General features: G+C 49.6%; 1 protein-coding gene across 1 annotated transcript in view; it reads left to right on the forward strand.

The window, feature by feature from the left end:
• Samd4b (sterile alpha motif domain containing 4B) overlaps positions 1-19785 on the forward strand; it is a 33434-nt gene extending 13649 nt beyond the window's left edge. Inside the window, exons 3-13 of the mRNA XM_051207626.1 lie at positions 9109-9579; positions 13207-13446; positions 13836-13945; positions 14105-14191; positions 14763-15081; positions 15330-15415; positions 15766-15884; positions 17332-17530; positions 17671-17794; positions 19343-19426; positions 19633-19785. Coding sequence (XP_051063583.1) covers positions 9109-9579; positions 13207-13446; positions 13836-13945; positions 14105-14191; positions 14763-15081; positions 15330-15415; positions 15766-15884; positions 17332-17530; positions 17671-17794; positions 19343-19426; positions 19633-19661 — 1868 coding nt within the window. The 3' untranslated portion in view covers positions 19662-19785. The remainder of the gene's footprint in view (positions 1-9108; positions 9580-13206; positions 13447-13835; positions 13946-14104; positions 14192-14762; positions 15082-15329; positions 15416-15765; positions 15885-17331; positions 17531-17670; positions 17795-19342; positions 19427-19632) is intronic.
• The last annotated feature ends 1925 nt before the right edge of the window (positions 19786-21710 follow it).

Here is a 21710-nt window from a genome sequence, read left to right on the forward strand (position 1 = left end):
TAGAGAGGCATTCTGTCCACTGAAGCTGGCACTTGGACGGGTACGCCAGACATCCTTAGAACCTGTCCCTAGAATTCAGGAGGTCAGTCCAGAGAATCATCTCAAGGGATACTGCTAAAACGTAAGGGCCTTCTGGGCCTTGGCAAGTGTATAGCTTGACATAGCTGGGTGCAGGGCTGCTGATCTCAGTGACACAGGTGGGAGATGGAGGTCAGAGAAGGGGAAGAGTGTGGATAACCAAAAAGTAGCTGGGATGGGAACCCAGGAATCCCTTGCAGAGTCATTCTTGTTCTTTCTACCTTCAGCTTCATAACAGCAGTTCCCATGGAGCCCTTGCAAGCCAAGGTCCCTTAACCTGTGTCAAGTCCTTTGGTGACTCTTGAGTCACATTGTCTAGGCTGAAATCATAGTGGTTATTTGCCATAACTGTGCCTCAATTTCCTCATCTTTAAAGATGATAATTCCACCTGTGTTTAGGGTACTTAGGAGGAGCCAGTGAGTTCATACAGGTGCAGTTCTTCCCACAGTCCCTAGTAAGCAGTAAATACTCAGTGACTATCAACTGTTTTTTATTGTCAGTCACACTTATACTCCTCAGAATTACCCTATGAAGTTACTACTGTTACCCTTCCTATTTTACAGTGAGGACTCCAGCATGGGTTTCTAATACTGGGATTTGGGGAACCACAGAGCTGCCTGGTCTGTTAACTCCCCAGGCCCAGTCATCATAGAAACACCCTTATTTCTTACTGAGTTGGATGTACAAGCTGCAGAAGCATTATGGCACAACAAAAGATAGTTATACAGATTAGGAGTCACATTGGCCTGATGCTCAGTCAAGCAGACAGAGAACGGTCAGCCATCTTCCATCCTTGCCAGCCTCCCCTCCAGGAAACAGGGTCCCTGCTCTGGCACCCAAGGGTGGAGGTGTGTGTTATAGCTCTACTACCCACACTGGAGCGGTGAGGTGGTGTTCCTTTGGAATAAGCCAGTGTTTTACACAGCTTCATCACACCCCCTACTACCCTATCCTGAGCACCACCATATCAAGTTAGCAGTGTTGTTGATTTTGATTTATTAGAGCACTTTCAGGATTTTTATTTTCAGAACCTCCAAGTAAAACCAGTTGATACAGAAGTTTAAAGTATGGCCTCCTTTCCCCATTCTCATGTTTTATGAGATGGTCTATGCAATATGAGTACACAAATTTTCTCCTAGCTTTGCAGAGTTACAGGTTTGGCGGCTGGGATTTTTTGTTTGTTTGTTTGTTTGTTTTGAAACAAGGTCCCATTTTATAGCCCTGCCTGGCCTGGAACTCTATATAGACCAGGCTGGCCTCAAACTCAGAGATCCACCCGCCTCTTCTGCTTCCTGGGTGCTGGGAACACCTGTTTTTTTTTTTTTTTTTTTTTTTTTTTTTTTTTGAGATAGGGTTTCTCTGTGTAACTGCCCTGACTGTCCTGCAACTCTCTTTGTAGAATAGGCTGGCCTCAAACGCAGAGATTTGCCTGCCTCTGCTTCCCAAGTGCTGGGATTAAAAGTATGTACCACCACTACCACCATCACATCTGTGGGGGCCTTGAATGCTTCTTCCTAATGGAAGTGAGGGCCTTAAGACTAAAGAGATGGCATCTCCTGTCACTTACACCCTTAGGTAGACTCCCCCACTCTCCTACTTGTCTCTACTTTTTAGAACTGGGATCTGGCTCTTGGGAGGAGCACTGTCTCCTCTCATCCTTGTTTGTTTGTTTGTTTGTTTTCTGCTCATTATGGCTCTTCATTCTCACACTCATATTATCAGAATCTCAGGGGACAGATGAGACTCCTGAGGGAATGGGCCTAAGAGTGGGATATGGGAACTAGGTTAGTTTTGTTTGTCTGGGGAAGGTTCAAGATAGGGTTTCTCTGTGTAGTCTTGGCTGTCCTGGAATTCACTCTGTAGACCAGGTTGGCCTTGAACTTAGAGATCCACCACTGCCTCTTGGGTGCTGGGATTAAAGGTGTGTGGCACGGCCACCTGCCTGGGTCCAGGTTCTTATAAGGACCAAGATGAACCAAGTCCTTCTAGTCCATCTACTTGTCTTGGAATGGTAGGCACATGAGGGTTCTAGATCAAGGTCTGCTCATTTGGCTATGAGTAGATGTGCCATAGTGGGTTTAACCATTCTGAGCATACTACTTTCTTTGTGGAGGATGTTCCATCACATTCTAGAATAATAGTTTTTAGTATCTAATGCATGGTAGGATGTAGTTGAGTATAGAGATTGCTTAGCAAATGTGAAGCCATGAGTTCTATCCTCAGCACACACACACAAAAAAAATAAAAACGAAACATAATGGGTGTCCCAATCATGGTATCTGCCCATTTTCTGCTCGCCCCAGAAAGTCATGAAAGTCATACTTACCCAACCAGCCAGATCTCAAGTTCAGCTGGTACCTGTTCCTGTGAAACTTCAGTGGAAGTTTCTCTGAATCTCTTAAGGTCCCCTCAGGTCAGAATGCTGCTTCCTCCAGTTCTCTAGTGCGATCTTTGGGATTGGGTCGTTTCTGTCCATCTTCTTAGATAATTCAGGGAGCAGAGAAAAATTGACATTAGTATGTCCTAGTCTTGACTTCATGTTACAGTCCCCTAAGGACCTCCCAAGAGTAATGGACCTGGTATTCTCTTAGATGTGACACTCCAAGGTTGGTCCTAATAGTCACCCAGTGGGGAAGTAGCAGGTTGGGTGCTGGGCGTGTCCAAGAAGGCTGTGAGTGAGCAGTCATGTGAACGACCACCAGAAGTAGGGAAATGTGTTTACTGCTGTGGAAGGGCACTCCAGCCCAGGCCTGCCTGACCACTTAAGCATCTGGGAGGGCATGGGGATGTCCCCAAGGCCAGGTAGTCACATGGGTTTTAAGGAAGCAGAATCTGAGGTGACATCCAAGGCCAGAAAAGAAAAGAAGGACTCCTCGTCCCTGAGCAGAAGAATGGCTTAGTTTGCCTTCTGTTGCTGTGATAAAACATTGATCAAAAACAACTTGGGGAGGGATGGGTTTATTCACCTTACAGCTTATGCCCATCCTGAAGGGACATCAAGACAGGATCTGAAGCAGATGCCACTGAGCAACACTGGCTTTTTCTCCATGCCTTGCTTGGCCTGCCTTCTTATACCACATAAAACGACCTGTTCAGAGTAGTCTGGGCCTACCCACAGAGAAATGAATCAAGAAAATGTCTCACAGGCTTGCCTACAGGCCAATCTTGTGGAAGCATTTTCCCAGAAAACTTCTAGTTTGTATCAGATTGACCAAAAAAAAAAAAAAAAAAAAAACCACCAACCAGGACAGAGAGGCCTAGGGTTCCCATTTGTCATCATCCTGCTCCCAGTTCTTCTCTGCCATTTGGAGCTCTAACATGACCCTCTTATTCACTGAGTGTGCCTTCGACCTTAAGAGTGTTCTGTGGATTCCCCCGGTAGGAGGAGACTGAGCCTAGGCAGCTAAGATCTCTTCTCCCTCATCCTATGGCTCCCCGGGCTACATTTCCTGCACTTCTACTCATGTCCAGTCTTCTTAGTCAGCCCCCTTATCTAACAGGTTTAAGCTTCTCTCTCTCTGGCTCCCTGAATTTGGGTGGGAAACTGAGGTCAGAAGGGGCCATGATAAGTGAATCATCAGAGCTCATCCTCTGATGCCCCCACCCTTTCCTTTCAGGCTCTATTGACATAGTTCATCAAACAAAAATGTGAACCCCGGTCCTCCCTGATGTCTGTGTGAGCTGGGATGAGACAGAAGGGTATGTCTGGAGCCAAACCCCAGCCCCTCTGACTAGTGCCAGAGGCCAACATGACTGTTGCAAGAGCTAAGCACATAAAAATGGGTTTGCTCTTCTGATAGTCTCAAAGATATATTTGGCTGCTATGATTTGCCAGGACCCAGGGTCATGACCTACTTAACTTGGGTTGCCTGGCCAGTCCTGCCCTGTGGCTGCTGTGCTAAGGAGAGCACTCCTATGGTCTCCTTTACCCTCTCCATGTCCTCAGAGTTCAAATTTGCAGCCTAGAGAGGAGCAGCTGCTGGCATCCCAGCATTGCTGGGTCTCCCAACCCCTGTTCACCCAGCTCCAGAATTTCATCACTACAAATCGTGCCTCTAACTCTAAAAACAGACCTGTGTCTGTTTTGGGTAAATAATTTTGTAAAATTCCCCACCCCTGTAGGGAATCTTAAGGGGGAGTCCCAGATGTTCTCTGCTAAGTGAACCACTGGCTCAGCACCCCTGAGACAGCCTGGGGGAAGATACTACCCAGGAACAGTGGAGGTGAGGGTTTAAGTACAGATCACCTGCTCATGTCAGGTGCTTTGCACCCTTTCATTGACTACAACCCTGTGACCTCGGGGCTTTTACAGCCAGTATTACATAGACAAATGACCAAGATGCAGAGAATGTAAAGGACTGGCCATGGCTACAATATACTAAGTCATGGAAACAGAAATAGATTTTTGGTTTTTTTTTTTTTTTTTGAGACAGAGCTTTGTAGCCCTGGCTGTCCTGGAACTTGCTCTGTAGACCAGGCTGGCCTTACACTTAAGAGATCCCATTGCCTCTGCCTCCCAAGTGCTGGGATTAAAGGTGTGCAACACCACTGCCTGGCTTAAATTTTTTTACCCGGGCAGGTTTTTCCTTTTGAATTTTCAGAATATGCTCTGCCAGAATTTAAGGCAGGATGACTGAAATTATGAGATCTCAGAGAGGGCACATTATACACACAGACACCACTGCCTACCAACGACCATCTGGGTTCAATTGTGCAGGTATTCATTGGGCCCCTGCTATACCTTAACTCTGGGCCAGAGTTTTCTGATCTGGGCAGGGAACTAGAAGTTCATCCCCACCCATCATCTGTAGCCCCAGCTGGGCTCACCCCAAGGGGCCTGAGGCTGTGCACATTCCTTGGAGTCATTCCCGTGCTCATTGATACTTCCCAGTCCTGGGAGGCCCGCCCTTCCCACCACCACCACTCAGGCACATGCACACACATTTCTCCAAGGTCAGCCTTCATTGGTCCGAAACTACTCTCTCCTTTCTGGGCAGTAGAACAAGGTCCTTCTTTGAGCCCAACCCTTGAGGCTATTCTGTCACGTCCCCTGGCAGTACCAGAGGAGAAGCTGCATCCCGTAGCCCTGGGGTCCTGGCAGTACTCTGGGGGTGGGGGAAAGTTTAGACAAGGCTTCTCTCTGTCCTCGGTGCCTCTGGCTACACTGTAAGGCCTAAACAACAGCAATTGAGGAGACGGGGTAGGATGAAGGGACTGGCATGGAGATAAACACCCATCACTGAGCCACATCCTGCACATTTATTATAAGCAGACTGTTAATCCTTCACAGACACCATTCCCTAAATCTGAGCAGCCCAGATCTCAGCAACCCTCTACTCCTTTTACAGAGGAGGAAGCATGTTGCTCTGACAGCTGGAATGCAAGGCCTTTAACTTTGTCCTTAATATTACTGCATTTTTCTTCATGCTATATTTTCTTATCAAGAACGAAAAGTTGAGGAAGTGTAGGTTCAAAAAAGAGGGATATCAGTTATGTGACCCAGTGCCCAATGGAGGTGAGAGGCTGGGAAAAAGCAGCTTCCTGACTTGTGGAAGAACTTGCTCCACTTCAGCTGGACCTTTAAATGTTGCAGTGGTTGGAGGAAGAGTTTTGTGGGCATAAGGAGCCTTGAGTGTCAGGTACAGTATGAGAAGAGTGACGACTGAGAGCGTTGGCATTGGAATATAGAAAGTCACTGTAAGCCTGGAGGAATGACTCAGTTTCCTCCCCGGCTGCTCTTCAAGGGGCCCAGGTCTATTCCCAGCACCCACATGGTGGTTTAACTCTAATACCTGGGGTTCTGACATCCACTTCTGGCCTCCACAGGCATTGCATGCATATGGTGCAGACAGAACTGTGCACATAACATAACATGAAAAAATATAAGTTTCTTAACAGTTGTCAGGGCAAGACGTGCAACTTAGCTCTCAGCTTTGTTCCTTGCCAGCTTCCCAAATCTTACTGTGTATATGCACAGTAAAATGGATAAGGTAAGGATGGATGGCAGTCATGTTCTTAGCATGAGCCACCACTGACCTCAGGAGTGCTTGCTGTAATGCTAGTTCTGTTACTCTGTTACTCTCGGGCTGATGCTGTGGTCATAAAGTGAGTTGATGGCTTTGAGTGGATGAATTCCCCAGCACTTAACAGGAACTCTCCAAGAAAGCATGGAGCAGGGATATGCAAGCCAGGCCAGGTCCCAGGAGTTGTGAGTTTTGTGGTTTGTTCCAAGAGCTACATGTTTTAAGTAGAATTAGAAACTAATGTGAATTCCAGGCCACAGAAGTAGGACAAAAGGTACAGAGGAGAACTTTGCTAGTTTTTATGTATCCATCCTGCCTTGTGGCTAGAGGACTTCTTTCCCCCAGTCTTGAATCTGGGGTCTCATATATGCCAGGTATGTGCTGTCTACCACTGAGCCACATCCCCAGTGTATGCTCCCTCTTGTCCTTCCTCCTTCCTCTCTCTCTCTCTCTCTCTCTCTCTCTCTCTCTCTCTCTTTTGAGATAGGATCTTGCTAAGGCTAACCTTGAACTCTTAAACTTACCTTGTAGCTCTGGTGGGCCTTGAATTTGAACAGGGATTATAGGCCTGCACCATCAGGCCTGATAGTATCTAGGTTTCTGAGGCCAAAGCCTGTTCTGTTTCCTGGGCTGACTGATTGGCTGATACCTATAGAATTTTTGTATACTTTTGAAAAGGAAGAAACCATAGTAAACCAAACTAACCACAGTACTAGTAATAAATAGTAAAAACAGAGTTTCCTGAGATCTGATTTAAACTGGGGTCTGTCTCATTTAGTTCCTAGCAGCCAAACTGAGTAGGAGTGATTCTGAGTTCCCTTTACAGATACAGTAGAGCTGAGGCTGGGCACAGTGGGGCATCAGGCAGCTGAGGCAAGAGAATTTAGAGTTTGGGGCCGGCCTGAGCTACCTAGTGAAACCCTGTCTCAAAGGGGGAAAAAGTGTGCAATTTGGAGCTCACTTTTAACATACGCTAAAATTGGAGCAATACAGAGAAAACATGAGTTCTGTGCGGTGTTGATACTCACATTTATGAAGTATTTCGTATTGTTTTTGTATGTCATGTTAAAATAACCAAGCAAGGCTCACAGAATTGGTAAAGGCACTTGCAGGTGAGCCTGAGACCCCTGCACAATATATAGGGAGAATCAACTCCTATAAGTTGTCTTCTGACCTTCATGAGTATACTATGGTACATGGACACACACACACACACACACACACACACACACACACACACACACACACACACACACACAGCCTAACCAGTCTGGGCCTTGTTAATTCAGGCTTATAATAGCAGCTAATTGGAATACTGAGACAAGAGGATTGCTACTTCATTGCCTCTTTGGGTTACACAATGAGTTCAAGGCTAGCCTGGGTCATTTAGTGAGGTCCTATCTTAAAATGCAAAGTAAAAAGAAGGATGAGGGTGTACCTTAGTGGTTGACTGCTTTTTAGCATAGTTAAGGCTTCAGGCTGAGTTCATACGTTTAGGGATGGAGAGGAAGACATAGGATTTGGCTAGGAAAAAGGTTATTGCAGCTGAATCCTTGAATCTCAGCCTAACTGGAAGCTTGGATGAACACAGTTGTAGAGAGCTTCAAGGAAGGTGGGATGGGCATCCCTGCTGAGTCTGTAGCTGATGACAAGTGGATGTTAGGCTGTGGGTTCTTGGAGTTGAATCCTGGTGCAGGCTACCATAGTAAACTTGTAAACAGAAACTGATATGATTTGAGTGTGGTTGAGGAAGATAAACCCACATGTATGGACAGGACAATTTGGAGGTTGTCACTTGGTGGCAGAGAGACCAGTTAAAAATGCAGCAACTCTTTACTTGCACCTTTGAGTCAAGGCCACATCCCATTCTTTTTAGTATCTGTTTATAATTTATCCATTTGGGGGATACTGGTGTGTACAGCATGTCAGTATGGAGGTCAGAAGACAACTGGTGGGGAGCTGGTCCCTTTTAGGGTGTGGTTCCCAGGAATCAAACTCAGTTCATCAGACTCAGGCTTGGAAACAAGTGCCTTTCTTTACCCACTGAGCCATCTCACCTGCCCCCACTTTACTTTTCTTATTAGCTCATTGAATCTCGAACCAACACAGTGAATCAGGTTCTATAATCTTCTCTGAAGTTTTATAGGTAGTAATATTTTGGGAGGAGGTTCAAGGACAGCCTGGACTACATAAAAGAGTTTACCTCCAAAAGCAAATAAAGGAAATCATTGTTCTGTGAGATTTTGTTTTGAGACAGGGTTTCTCTGTGGCTTTGGAGCCTGTCCTGGAACTCGCTCTGTAGACCAGGGTGGACTCAAACTCACAGAGATCTGCCTGCCTCTGTCTCCTGAGTGCTGGGATTAAAGGCATGCACCACCACCGACTGTTCAGTGAGATTTAAGATGACTTGCCTAAAATCTAACTGGTGAAGAATCTGGACCATCTTATACCAGAGAACAAGCTCTTTTTGGTGGGAGGAGGGGTGACTGGGAGAGGTTTCTTGAGCAGTTTCTCTGTAGCACTTGCTGTCCTGGAACTTGCTCTGTAGATCAGGCTAGCCTTAGACTCAGAGATCCGATCCACCTGTCTCTGCCTCGCAAGTGCACCACTACTACCTGGCTAAGAACAATCTTTTAACTTGTATTTCACCACCTTCTCAATTTAGGCAGGAAGCTGTTTCATAGTGGAAGGGAAGTATGGCGATGGGGGCAGGCAAGTAGATACAGCAAAGGAACAAATCTTCATGTAGTAGGAGGAGCTTCCACGTGCCTGACTGGATTAGAGGTAACTGCAGGTTTTTGAGGACAGGAGTGATAGAACTAGGAAAAAATGGCTTTAGAAGCAGGGAGCATGCACTTGATCTCAGTTCTATGAGGGACATACTGTCAAGGGTATACATGGGAACAATAGAGGAGATTGGAGCTGAGGAAGAGACCGTGAGCTTTGAGGTTTTTGGTAGTGTCTATCTACTCATGTTCCTGATGTTCATTCTTATTCCCGCTGTAGCCATCGTCAGCCAGTGGCAACAGGAGTCCAAAGAGAAGGTGGTGTCCCTCTTGCTATCCCACCTGCCCCTGCTCCAGCCAGGCAACACAGAGGCCAAGTCCGAGTACATGAGACTTCTGCAGAAGGTGCTGGCCTACTCCATCGAGAGCAATGCCTTCATTGAGGAGAGCCGCCAACTCCTTTCCTATGCCCTCATCCATCCAGCCACCACACTGGAGGACCGCAATGCGCTCGCCCTCTGGTTGAGCCACCTGGAGGAGCGGCTGGCTAGTGGTTTTCGTACCCGGCCAGAGCCCTCCTACCATTCACGCCAGGGCTCAGATGAATGGGGGGGTCCTGCAGAGCTGGCCCCTGGAGAGGCAGGACCAGGCTGGCAGGACAAGCCACCCCGGGAAAACGGACATGTACCTTTTCACCCGTCGAGCTCAGTGCCGCCAGCCATCAACAGTGTTGGGAGCAATGCAAACCCAGGTGAGATCTGCCTTCCTAGGTGGCTGTACCTACTTGGAAAAGCCATGTGGGCTGTCTTCTCTTGCTCTGTGGCCTTTGCAAGTCCCATTACCCTTTTGGACCTCAGTGTTATAAAGGAGGCGGTACAGAGTGGTGAACTGGCCTTCTCAGAGCTGACTGACCTATAGATAGATATGTCTTAGGAACTCACGTTTGATTTGGTTTTAAATAAACTTAGTATACAAAATTTTAAAAATCAGATTTCTAGCTTCTCTAGAAAAGACTGTGTTCCTAGTGACAGTTCGAGAGCTGAGGAGCTATGCTTACACATGAGCCCCTGGGCCCTCGCAGCGTTTCTTTCCTGTTTTGTTTTTATGGGTGGGTGGGTGTTTTGCCAGCTTGTCTGTGTACCGTGTGCATACAGTGTCAGAAGAGAGTTCCCTGGAACAAGAGTTGCAGATGGTTGTGAGCTATTATGTGCTGTTAACCACTGAGCCATCTCCAGCTCTGTCAACACTTCTGATACTGACTGGCTTCTGAAGACCCCAGGCAGAGATGGATACCATCACCTGAGGTCTCTTTAGCTCACTCGGGCTTTTGGTCTCTGGTCTTAGCTTCCAACATGAGAAGTGTGTCTGTAAATTTGACACTGCAGAGCATGTGCTGTTTAGAGTTGAACGTTGGTGCCAGTAGCACTATTACAAATACAGTCTCCGTTAAGCCTCCTTACACACCATTAGGCCTATGATTTTACAAATGAGGACAGTAGAATGCAAAGAGTGAGATCATATGTAGAACAAGTAGTGGAATGGGCCAAGGTTCAGACTTGAGCAGTCTGGACCACAGCTGCCTCTGACCAGTGCTGTCTACTAGCCAGTTAAGCCCAGAGGTTGGGTAGAACAGGAGCTGGTACTGAGGTGCCTTTAAAAGTGTTAGCTGTGATGAACAGTATAAGGCACTGGCTTTTCTAAGCCATGATGAGTGACATGACCTAATTAAGGTGAGTGCTCACAATTAAGCCTTAGGTGGTCAGTCTCTTTCAGTAGGCACTGGTTAAAGTAGGCCAGGGAAGATAGAGGACTCCAGGAATTTCCAGGGAACGTTAGCAATCCTGTTCACTTTGGATTTGTGTTCTAGCTTTGGACTACCACACTTCCTGTACCAGGTTTGGAGTCTATATTATGTGTTCTGACTAGGAAGTACTTACACTTTCCTAGGAGCTATTCTGAGGACTTCATAAATATAAACTCTAAAATTCGGCTTAGGCTCAGAAGGCATCTGCCCAAGATGATGTCAGAATTAAATCCAGAGTCTAAATACCTATACTGCACAGCCTCTTCCTGAAGATGACCATGCCGTGACTACCCCTCACCCACTGTGCTCCCTAGTTCAGAACCTTATTAGACTCTTTTGTTTTTCCTTTCCTTTTGGCCACATTAGGAGTTGAACTCAGAATCTTGACTATACTATACTAGATAAGGTTCTACCACTGAGCTACAGCTCTAGTACTCCAGGCAACTTGGACCAAAAGAGAAAAGAATGAGACATTCTATGTAGAAGCCACACCGTGATGGAAAGGCATGATGGTGCTCAGTAGAGCATCAGCGTACAGCAGGTCTTAAGATTCTTCCAGTGATCATATGGGTGCATGCTATGCTAACTTGTGTCTATTGAGTATTTCATATGGACAAAGAGACAAAATCCTGTCCAAGGAGCACTGATTTCAGAGAGAGTAGAGTTACAATTTGAAGTCAGATTTTTAAGGCTACTGCTTGAGGCTTTGAAGGATAAAATGAAACTTTTGGACACCAGTCAGTTGCAGGAAGCAGGAAACCATTAAAATATTTTTGAGTGGGAAGCAAAGATTGGCCTGGGAGGGCAGGCAGGGTGAGTTTGGTGTACTGCCAAGGACAGACCAGGATTTCTTGGAGAGTATGAGGCCATGGATCTGCAGCCTGCATTCCTGTTTTTATAATCCTCAGGCAGTGGCCAGCCTCCACCCCAGTGCAGGCCAAGCAGGGCTCCTCAGGGTCTGCATGGTCACTCCAGTCGGGGTCACTTCCTGCCCTCTCAGTCTCACCAGCCCACTTCTTGGCTGAGAAGGGAGGAAGGAGGTAGCCAGGAGCACCAAGGCAGGCACAAAGGCCTGTATTGAGGGTTTCCCAGCTCTGGGGCCCAGAGTGCCATCTTCTTCCAAGAGGCCCCAAAATGGGGCAGAAGCCAGAGTCCACAGTGTCCAGAAACTTGGAAGGAGCCCTGAGTAGCGGACTCCAACAGACCCTGGGCAATAGCAGAGTCTGACACTATCTGTGTGTAGTGGGGGCAGTCGGTGTCTTCTCCCTTGGGTAACTTTCTGGTTAAAAGCATCAAATATTGTCACAGATTTTAGCAGAATGTGCTTTGGGGTCTGTGCCAGGGTGTCCTACTTCTGGGTGGGAGGTCACTCTTGCAGAGACCCATGCTGTACTCTTCTGTCCTAATCCCTGTGGGAACTGAGACAAAAAAGCCCAGCTTCCTGGCCTTGTCCTCACCTAACCAGGCTTTTTGACTTTGTCTGTTTCTCTCTAGGCGGCCACAGGAACTTCTGGATTCCCTGTGCTGAGCTCACAGGCCCTATTAGCATTCATTTGTCATTTATGAAACTCAGTTGGAAGGCTCCTGTGTGTTGCATCCTGCGCATGAGCCTGGGGTGCAAACACGAATGGGCCAGATTGTTCTCCTTCCTAAGTCTACAGACCAGTACAGGTTCTTGGCTTGCAGTAGCCAAAAGGAGGTGCTTGAGCAAGTCGCAGAGGCAGAGGCAGAAAAGGACGGTGAAGCAGTACTAGGGCAGGGAAAAGGCAGTGAAAAGGTGTTCAGAGGATACTGCACTGTCTAGAGAATCAACTTGGAGCCCTTTGCTAACCTCAGAAATGGAGTGGACAGAGCGTGACATGTTTGGGGAAGAGGGTACTGACTTCAGATCCTGAGTTATCAGGCCTCTTAGCTGGTCAGTCTGGATTCAGTCCAGGAAAAAAAATGGAGATATAGGGCCCAGTCACAGAGATGTTAGAGAAGCAGTTCATTAACTAGGAGTGAAAGTACCCACCTATAATCCCAATACATGAGAGACTAAGGCAGGAGGGTCATGAGGTGTGGTCAGCCAGAGCTGTATAGTGAGATCTGTATAGTGCAGATTTTGTTGTCAGCATGAAGAAAGCCACCAGGATCTAAACAGGTCAAACTTGCAAATTTGGAAGTGTTGGTGTCTAGTTGAGTATGGTGGTATATGCTTATAACCCCAACCCATAGAAAGGTCACTGAGTTTAAGGCCAACTTGGCTGCAAAGTTAAGAACTGATCTCTAAAAAGCCCCTACCCCTGAAAATAATCAGCATGGCTGCTGTAAGGCAAGGGGGTAAGAATGAAGGGAATAATCCAGTTAGGCATGGCAATTCCATCCACAGCCACTGGTGTTTGGATGAGAGTGTGAGCAAAGGAGTGAGAAGTTGGGTGTTGGGGCGGGAGGTTGAACAGTACCTGTAGACAGATGCTCTTGGGACCCCTTGGCTCCTTCCCTTCCCCTTGGAGGATTACAGGATTGAGCGGACCATGGTCTTTTTTATGCTCAAATCTCCCAAACTGACCTTGCTTTTCCTTTTCTGGCCAGGTCTCCCCTGCCAAATCCACCCTAGCCCACTGAAGCGCTCCATGTCACTCATCCCTACAAGCCCCCAGGCCCCTGGTGAGTGGCCGAGTCCAGAGGAGCTTGGGGCCCGGGCTGCCTTCACCACGCCCGACCACGCACCCCTCTCGCCACAGAGCAGTGTGGCCTCCTCTGGCAGTGAGCAGACGGAGGAGCAGGGCTCCAGCCGGAACACTTTCCAGGAGGATGGCAGCGGGATGAAAGGTACATTCAGAGGACAGTGCCAGAACCCTTCTTCAGGACTTGGGCTGGGCTGGAAGGACAGAAAATTGCTTGTAGCTGCCACCTCAGGAAGGGAACAGGTCTGAAGCCCCTCCCTCACAGCCCCTCCCTCACAGCCAGCCAGAGCTCAAGATAATTGATAGATGAGATTAAATCATGGGGGCCATCCTGGCAGCTCTCAGTGGGTCAGAAGTCCTCCTGGGGAAGACTGTCTGAAAGGGCCTCACTAGGCAGGTAGAGGCAGCTTTTGGACCCAACCTCTCCCAACTCACTGTAGTTTCAAAGGCTGCTGGTGGCTTATGCCTGATCTCTTCCCCACCCCCACCCCTTCACCAGTATTCATCTCCTGATCTCCGCTCCCTCTTACACAGACGTGCCCTCGTGGCTCAAGAGCCTCCGCTTGCACAAGTATGCTGCTTTGTTCTCACAGATGAGCTACGAAGAGATGATGACTCTAACAGAGCAGCACCTAGAGTCGCAGGTAAATCTGAGGGACCACTGGGTAGGTGTTGGGCCAGCACCATTGGGTGCTTGCTGTTCCTGCCGTCAAGCTTCCTCTGTCCCTGGTCTCTGTTGGGACACCCCTGTGTACCTCACCTTTATCCAGCTTCCTGTCTGTCTCCTTCTATCCTCATCACAGAATGTCACCAAAGGTGCCCGGCACAAGATAGCACTGAGCATCCAGAAGCTTCGTGAGAGACAGAGCGTCCTCAAGTCCTTAGAGAAGGTGAGGACCTGATATCCTCATCTCCAAGGCCTAGTGTACAGGCAAGTGGAAGGCTTTGGGTCAGCCTTGTTGGCAGCTGCCTAGACCGCCTCATTTCTGCAGTCTGACCTCTGGTGGCCTCAGCCATGGACAGCTGGATTCCAGAGACCTTGAGCAAGTTGTCATCAAAGGGCTCACTTGGTGCTGCCCGAGAGGCTCCTTCCTGCACTCTCCTCTTCTCTTTCCTCCCTGCCCTGATTGTGATTCCAGAATGTCTCCATCTTTTAACATTACACCTGATAGGTTTTTATTTTGGGGGTGATCTTTCCATTTGACTTTTTCCTCCACTTGATCTTGCCTCTGCTTCCATTTATCTTCCTCTTCTCCTTTCCCCACTACCTCCTGTTTTGTTTTGTTTTGTTTTGTTTTCCCTCCTCCCTTGCTGTCTTAGTTTCCCTGGCTGATGAGCCAGAATTTCCCTGATCTGACCTCTGTGCTGGAACCTCTGAGCCTCATCTGAGCACAGTTGTGTAGCCATCTTTCTGTGCCACCATGAGGTCTGTGCCTGACCTGGCTACATCCTCCCTTGCAGGATGTGCTGGAAGGTGGCAATCTGCGGAATGCTCTGCAGGAGCTGCAGCAGATCATCATCACCCCAATCAAGGCCTACAGTGTCCTTCAGGCCACCCCTACTGCCAAGGATGGGGGTCGTGGGGAGCCGCTACTGCCAGGTGCTGAGCCTCCCCTCACCCACCCTGGAACAGACAAGGGCACTGAGGCCAAGGACCCTCCAGCTGCAGAGAACTATCCTCCTCCACCAGCTCCAGCTCCCTCTGATAGCAGTGAGCCAGCCCCAGCTCCCGTCGCCGACGGAGACATCCCCAGCCAGTTTACACGGGTGATGGGCAAAGGTGAGAGCAGCCAGTGCCTAAAGACCCTAGAATTGAATGAACCTGAAAGTAGCTGAAACTGGGTAGAGCTAGGCCTCTTCCTGCAGATCTTTCTGGACTGATGGAACTAGTCCTTTCCTTCAAAGCCCAGGAATTCCTCATGAGCCCAAGTTTCTTGTCCTTCTGCACCCACCAGCTAGTACTGGGAAGGCTGCAGTCTGATAAAGGTTGTGTTGGGACTAAGTTCTGCCCTTTCCCATGTTCCTCAGTATGCACCCAGTTGCTGGTGTCCCGACCAGACGAGGAGAACATCACCAGTTACCTCCAGCTCATCGAAAAGTGCCTGACTCACGAGGTAAGACCTTCAGTAGGGCTTGCAAGAGGGAAAGAAACTGCTCTACTCTTTCTGAGCCCACAGTGCATCGGGGCCCAGGTTCCAGCCTGTCCTCTCCAGTATTGCCTTCAAAGGCTTCTCAGCTTCTGTACATACCCTGTGGCAAGTGGCCACCTCCCACTTATTCTCAGTGTTAGTGCTTGGAGTCCAAGTTTCCTCAAGTCACCTCACGAAACACTCCTGCTGGTTCAGGGTTCCTTGTTCATGCTCACAGGGAGAGATGACTGCACTGAGTTACCACTGCATACCTGTCTCCCCCAGCTAGCCTGTAGGCATGGTCCTCTGTCCAGCATCCTCCTCCCCCATTCTAGGCTTTCACAGAGACACAGAAGAAGCGGCTGCTGTCCTGGAAGCAGCAAGTGCTGAAACTCCTCCGAACGTTTCCGCGCAAGGCTGCACTGGACATGCAGAACTACAGACAGCAAAAAGGGTAGGTGGACACCTCCCTAGCCCCGTGGAATTGCCATGTGGGTGCCTAAAAGGGTGATTGTGTTTTGGAATGGGCCCCTGGCTATATGTACTCAAATCACCCAGTACAGAGCTTCTAGAAAATCATGATGATGTACAACAGAAAAGAGAAAAAAGAAGGCCAGGTGTGGTGGGTCGCCTTTAATCCCAGCACTTGGGAGGCAGAGGCAATTGTATCTCTTGAGTTCAAGGATACCAGGGCTGCATAGAAACCCTGTCTCAAAAAAAACGGAGGGAAGAAGGGAGAAAAAGGATGGGTGTGGTAGCACAGGAGTTTAATCCCAGCACTCAGAAGGTGGAGGCGAGTAGATTTCTATGACTGGCGGGATGGAAAGGTGCTGACATTTGATTACCCTTCAGAAAAAGCTCTTAAGAGGTGGGACCCAGAAGAGGGAGATAGGTCCTCAGTTCAGAGAGGCTCATTAGGGGAGATGTATCATCATGGCCAATAGGCCCCAACAATGGAACTTTGAGGGGATGGAGAGGGAGCTTTCCTTTCAAATCTGGAGAATAAAGTGGGGTTCTGGCTCTTAACAGATTTTCAGGGAGATGACCAGATTTATGCCACATGATCTAGCTTATATGCTGCAGAACATAGAAGTAGGTCCTGGATAGAACCATGAACTTGCTTTGAAGCTACTAGAGGGAGAGGAAGGTCACAGCACAGTACTCTTTTTCAGCATTTATTTGTGTGTGTGTGTGCAAGTACATGCCATGGTGCACATGTGAGGATCACAGGACAGCTTAGGAGTCAGTTCTCTTACCCTGTCTGGGTTCGTGGGGGGAGGGGGGTCAAACTCAGGTCCTTCAGTCTTTGTGGCAAGCACCTTTACCTGCTGAGCCATCTTGTGGATCCATTGTATACTTTGTTAGCAGCTCTCTGTTCCAAAGAGAAAGAGCTATGGGGAGTGTGCCCTGACTTGGGGAAGAGAGAGCAAAGAAAGGCAGCTAGTCTGATTGAACAAGTGTGCAAGGGCTGGGGCATTGTATACAGAGAAGCTGCCTTCTGGGCTGGGGTCCTGGCTTCTATCCCACCACCACAGAAAAGAAAGAGCAGGAGGGTGTTGAGGTGGCCCAAACCCAGCTCGTCTGTGGAGTAGACCCTGCTCCTGTGCCTGTCTCCTCAACTATATGCAGAAGGCCCTGAGGTACCTTCTCAACACCAGACAACACAAAATCATTGAGAGGTGAGGTTTGGAGAACTGCTTTGAGGGCACAGCAAGGAAACTCTGTGCTCCCCAAATCCATCTTGGAGCAAGAGGATACAGGAATCTAGGCTACAGGACATTGTCAGGGAATCCTTGCTAAGAGCAGATTGGTGTTTTGTCCTACTCACTAGCGTTGAGGGAAGGATAAAAGATGTGTGCCCTTCTGCCTAAGCTAACACCCTGCCCTCTGTTCTCTAACAGCTGGGCATTTGGCTCCAACTCGCTCCCCATAGCTGGCTCTGTGGGGATGGGTGTGGCCCGGCGGACCCAGCGGCAGTTCCCAATGCCTCCTCGGGCCCTCCCACCTGGCAGGATGGGCCTTCTGAGCCCGTCAGGCATTGGGGGTGTCTCTCCTCGACATGCCCTTACCAGCCCCAGTCTTGGGGGTCAGGGCCGACAGGTGAGCTCGCTGATATGGAAGTCCCAAGTGCTTCTGGGGTTGGGGTGGCAGTTGCTGGGATGTGTGTCTTGGGCCTCAGCTCTTGGGCCTCTTGAGTCTCTCCCACTCACCCTGACACTTTCTCCCCGTGTTCTGTGCAGAACCTGTGGTTTGCCAACCCTGGAGGCAGTAACAGCATGCCCAGCCAGAGCCGTAGCTCTGTGCAGCGTACTCACTCGCTCCCAGTCCACTCATCACCGCAGGCTATTCTCATGTTCCCTCCAGGTGAGGTGCCCGGCTCTGGCATTTGTCCTTGCCAACCTCCTCAGTGCTCTCCTCATCCGGGTCTCATCCACTCTTCCATCTGGGTTTGTAGTAGGTCTCTGCAGGGTGTGTGCCTTCTCCCATCTCCCTGTGTCTTTAGGGAGGCCTTTCCTTCTATGTCTATTAAGACTATTGGGGCTCTCTTCCCTGTCAGCCCACCTTTTCTGTCAGAGGCTAGTGACTGCTGGAACCAATGACTCTACCTCTTAGTGAGGGTTCTGTGGTGAAGGTGGGCTTTTTCTCTTTTGCTCACACCAGCCTAGAGGTCAGAAGTCAGGAGGGTTGAGTGGCAGGTGGCAGATCAAAGGTATGCTAGCTCTGGGTCCCTTGTTACTGGACAAGGGAGAGTGGCTCCTGGCTGGGCTTATTCCTACATGTGTGGCCTAGGCATGGCATCTGTGACAAGAAGCTGGCTTCAGTGGACAGCTCTGGACAGGTCTCAGATTTGCAGGTGATCTAGGCTCTTGCACTCAGAAACTTTGTAGCCAGTGAAGTTTCTGAATTGATGAAATACTGTAGGCCTCCATCTGTGGTGCCAGAGAGTGTGTTCATCCAGGGCAGGGCTTGGCACACTAGGAGCATATATTGTGTAAATGATGTTGAATGAATGGATGTGCTACATGTGCAAACGGTGGGGATTGTCCCAGCCAGGGTGTTGGCCTGGCAGGCAGCCTTCCTGCACGTGTTGGTGGAGGCCTCCCTGACACTCACGGGCAGGCTGCGCAAGTTTGTTCTCACCTCACCAGCCACCAGTCAGCCTCAAAGAGTGTTCGGGTTTAAAGAGATGGCCATGGTCTCCCTAGGATTAACCTCAGGGTGGCTGGGGGTGAAAGAAGAGGCTTGAGGCAGGAGTCAGACCCTAGGAGTACGGCTCAAATCTCAGGTGTCCTGAGATGAGATAAAGTGCTTAGCAGTGTGAGACTTGAGCTCTCCTGCGGATGCTAAATAGGAGGCCCTTTTGAGAAGTGCTTTGAGGATAGGCTCCGTGGCTGCTGTCCTATTCAGGGTACCTGTTGAGCCTGCCTGGCTTACATCTTGTCTTACATCTTGTCTGGAGGAATAAGTCCAAGTGGGCACAGGAAGGGCTTTAGCTTAGCTTTTACACCAAGCACAGAGGGTGGGCCATCAGTCAGCAGAAAGCTGCCCAGTGTCTGGGGCAGGTGCCCAAACTGCCCAAGGCAACTTGGAATCCATGTCCGTAATAGTCAAAACCCGTGTGTGGCCTCCAGGAACGCTCCCTCGGCTTCACATCACTTCCTCTGTCTGAAAAGTCTGGCCCTTCCTGCCTTGCCAAACCCCTACCTTGGCTGTCTCTCTGCCTTCTTTGCGACACTCCTAGGCCTGGGTTTGCTCTTCCTGGCCATGTCTTCCAGCCCTGTGTATACATGCTTTCTGAGCTCTTTATCTCTTGGCCCCGGGCCTATGCGAGCATTCTCTGTCTCCCATGCCTTCCCTCTGCCTTCTGTTTGGCTTCCCCTCACCACCATCATTCTCTTCTCTCCCACACAGACTGCCCGGTACCTGGGCCTGACCTGGAGATCAATCCCACCCTGGAGTCTCTGTGTCTGAGCATGACAGAACACGCCTTGGGTGGTGAGCATTTCCTCTTTCCCTGACCTAGCTCCCACCTACCCAGCATCTCCAGCTCTGAACCCAGCAACTTGGAGCCATCCTGAGGGTCCCGAGGGGAGGCCAGACTCCAGGGAGGGCCTGCCTGGGATGACAGGCTGTGTGAGTGCCTGTCCTCAGGCCTCCCACCAGCTCCTGATCTTCCTCCCTTCCTCCCTTTCTCACCACAGATGGGACAGACAAAACCTCCACCATCTGACGGGACCCACAGCCCAGCGCACCCATAGGCTCCCTGGGCGGCGGGCGGGGGCCATCCCCCAACAGGCTTCTTCTCGGCAGCGAGAGGGTGGGCTGGCGCAGCTATACATTCTGATATTTTTCTACTCATCCTCTTAACTTTTGTTTAACATTGGCACACGCCTTGCTCACTCCCAGGCCCATTGAGGGATCTCAGCTTAGGCCGGGGGTCAGAGAGGGCAGCCAGGGGCAAGGGGCAAGGACTGGCCAGACTGTCTACTCCTTCCCTCCCGAACCCCCCACCCCTGCCTCTAAACTGCTGACACCTGTCCTTCCCCGAGAGAGCAGACTTCCTTAGAGACAGACTGACCACCACCTTGTGCAGCCTGCCCTCCAGAAACATGACGGTGGGGGAAGCAGTGTGGACAGCCAGTATGTCACTGGAGAAGAGCTCTCCCCTTGTCCCTGCCCTTCGCCATTCCTACCGTTCCCCAGGGCAGTCACCACCTTCCTCCCCCCTCTTCTTGCCCTGTTCATCAGAGGTTCTCTACAATTAATTTGTTAGGCCTATTTAAGATACATATTTATATAGTTCTTAACGGTTTTTCTCTGATCATTCCCTCTCATTTTTAGAATCCCCAGGCCTCTCTCTGAGCCAGGACAGTGGCAGGGGGAGCCTGAACTTTATGAGAGGAGAGGGCAGAGCCCCCTCCTCCAGACCCCCTTGCCCTTCCCCATCCCAGCCCTGGCTCCCAGATGCAGAGGTTGAAGGTGGGCAGCCCCGGCCCGCAGTGAGGTCAGGAAGTCCGTTGCCTTAATGTCCCCTTCCCCCACCAACGTAACCCTTCTCTGCTCCCCAGGTCTGTTGGCAAAAGACTTGTGGGTAGAAACCAGGGAAAGGGGATTATTGGGTTTTTGTTTTCTTGCCTATCCCCTCTTTCTGTCAGCCTTCCCCAACCCCCGTTATGTCATGACCTCATGTAAGTGGAACACTATATCATAACCCCGAGGTGCGGCCCAGCCTGAGTCACACAGACCCTCTGCCCCATTACTGATGAGGGCTGGTGCTGGGGCCCAGGTGGAGGGAGGGAATTTGGGGGGTTCGGCCTGTGGGGAAGCCAGGGTTCCCTATTCCAGACTCCCCTTCTCAACCTACACCCTCATTGGGACATTCTCAAGCTTTTCACACGAAAAGGAAAAAAATGTTATTTTTAGATACATTTTATGAATAACTTTTGTTATGAATATGGCTGGTAACCATTGTGTATGTTATTAAAGATACAAAATGTTGGGAAAAAACAAAAAACCAAAAAAAAAAAAAAAAAAAAGGAAAAAAAAAAAGAAAAAAAAACCACAGCCTTCCCTGCACTATCAGCCCGTTCCCCAGACCTTGCCCCTGCCTCCTGGTCTGTGGCCCTCCCCAGCTCTGAGCCCAGGGAGGGAGAAGCCAGGGGGTAGAGTGGCAATGGGGACCTGCCTGTGGTCCCCACCACCTCTCCCAGTGCCGGGCTGGGCGGGGTGTCAGGTGTATTTATGTACCTCTTGCACACTCATCAACCTATGCAAGTCCCCACCCCGGCCCTCCAGGTTTCTGTGCCTTTGCTCATTCCCCTCTAACTCCCAGGCTTCTCTGGCCCCTCCCACTAACTGGGAAGTGGGGTGAGAGGCCACCTGTTTAAAACAAGCAGGTTTCCCTCTCATGGGACCCTCACCTCCACGAGCTGGTCTAGTCTTGTCTTGTTCACTTCCCATCAGGGTGACTGACCCTGCTTGGCACTGGCAGGTGGTGAGGGATACCCTCCCCCAGAGGGAGGTGAGAGCTTGCCCCCCACCTGACAGCAGAGTGCAGGACGCAGGCGGCCCCACTCTGACAGGCAGGACCCTGAGCCTCCTCCTCCCCCACCCCCCTCCATGGTTTCACCCTACCCTACCCACTTCTGTCCCCAGCCCCACTGGCAGAATCAGCTTTGAGTAACTGTACATTTTCTCGCTGTTGGAGAAGACTTATTTGTTGGAGTTTCAATTGTTAATGGTCTGGGCTTATTTTGGAAAAAAAAAAAAACAAAACAAA

Source organism: Phodopus roborovskii, unplaced genomic scaffold (assembly GCF_943737965.1).
Source record: "Phodopus roborovskii unplaced genomic scaffold, PHOROB, whole genome shotgun sequence".
NCBI classification, from domain to species: Eukaryota; Metazoa; Chordata; class Mammalia; order Rodentia; family Cricetidae; genus Phodopus; species Phodopus roborovskii.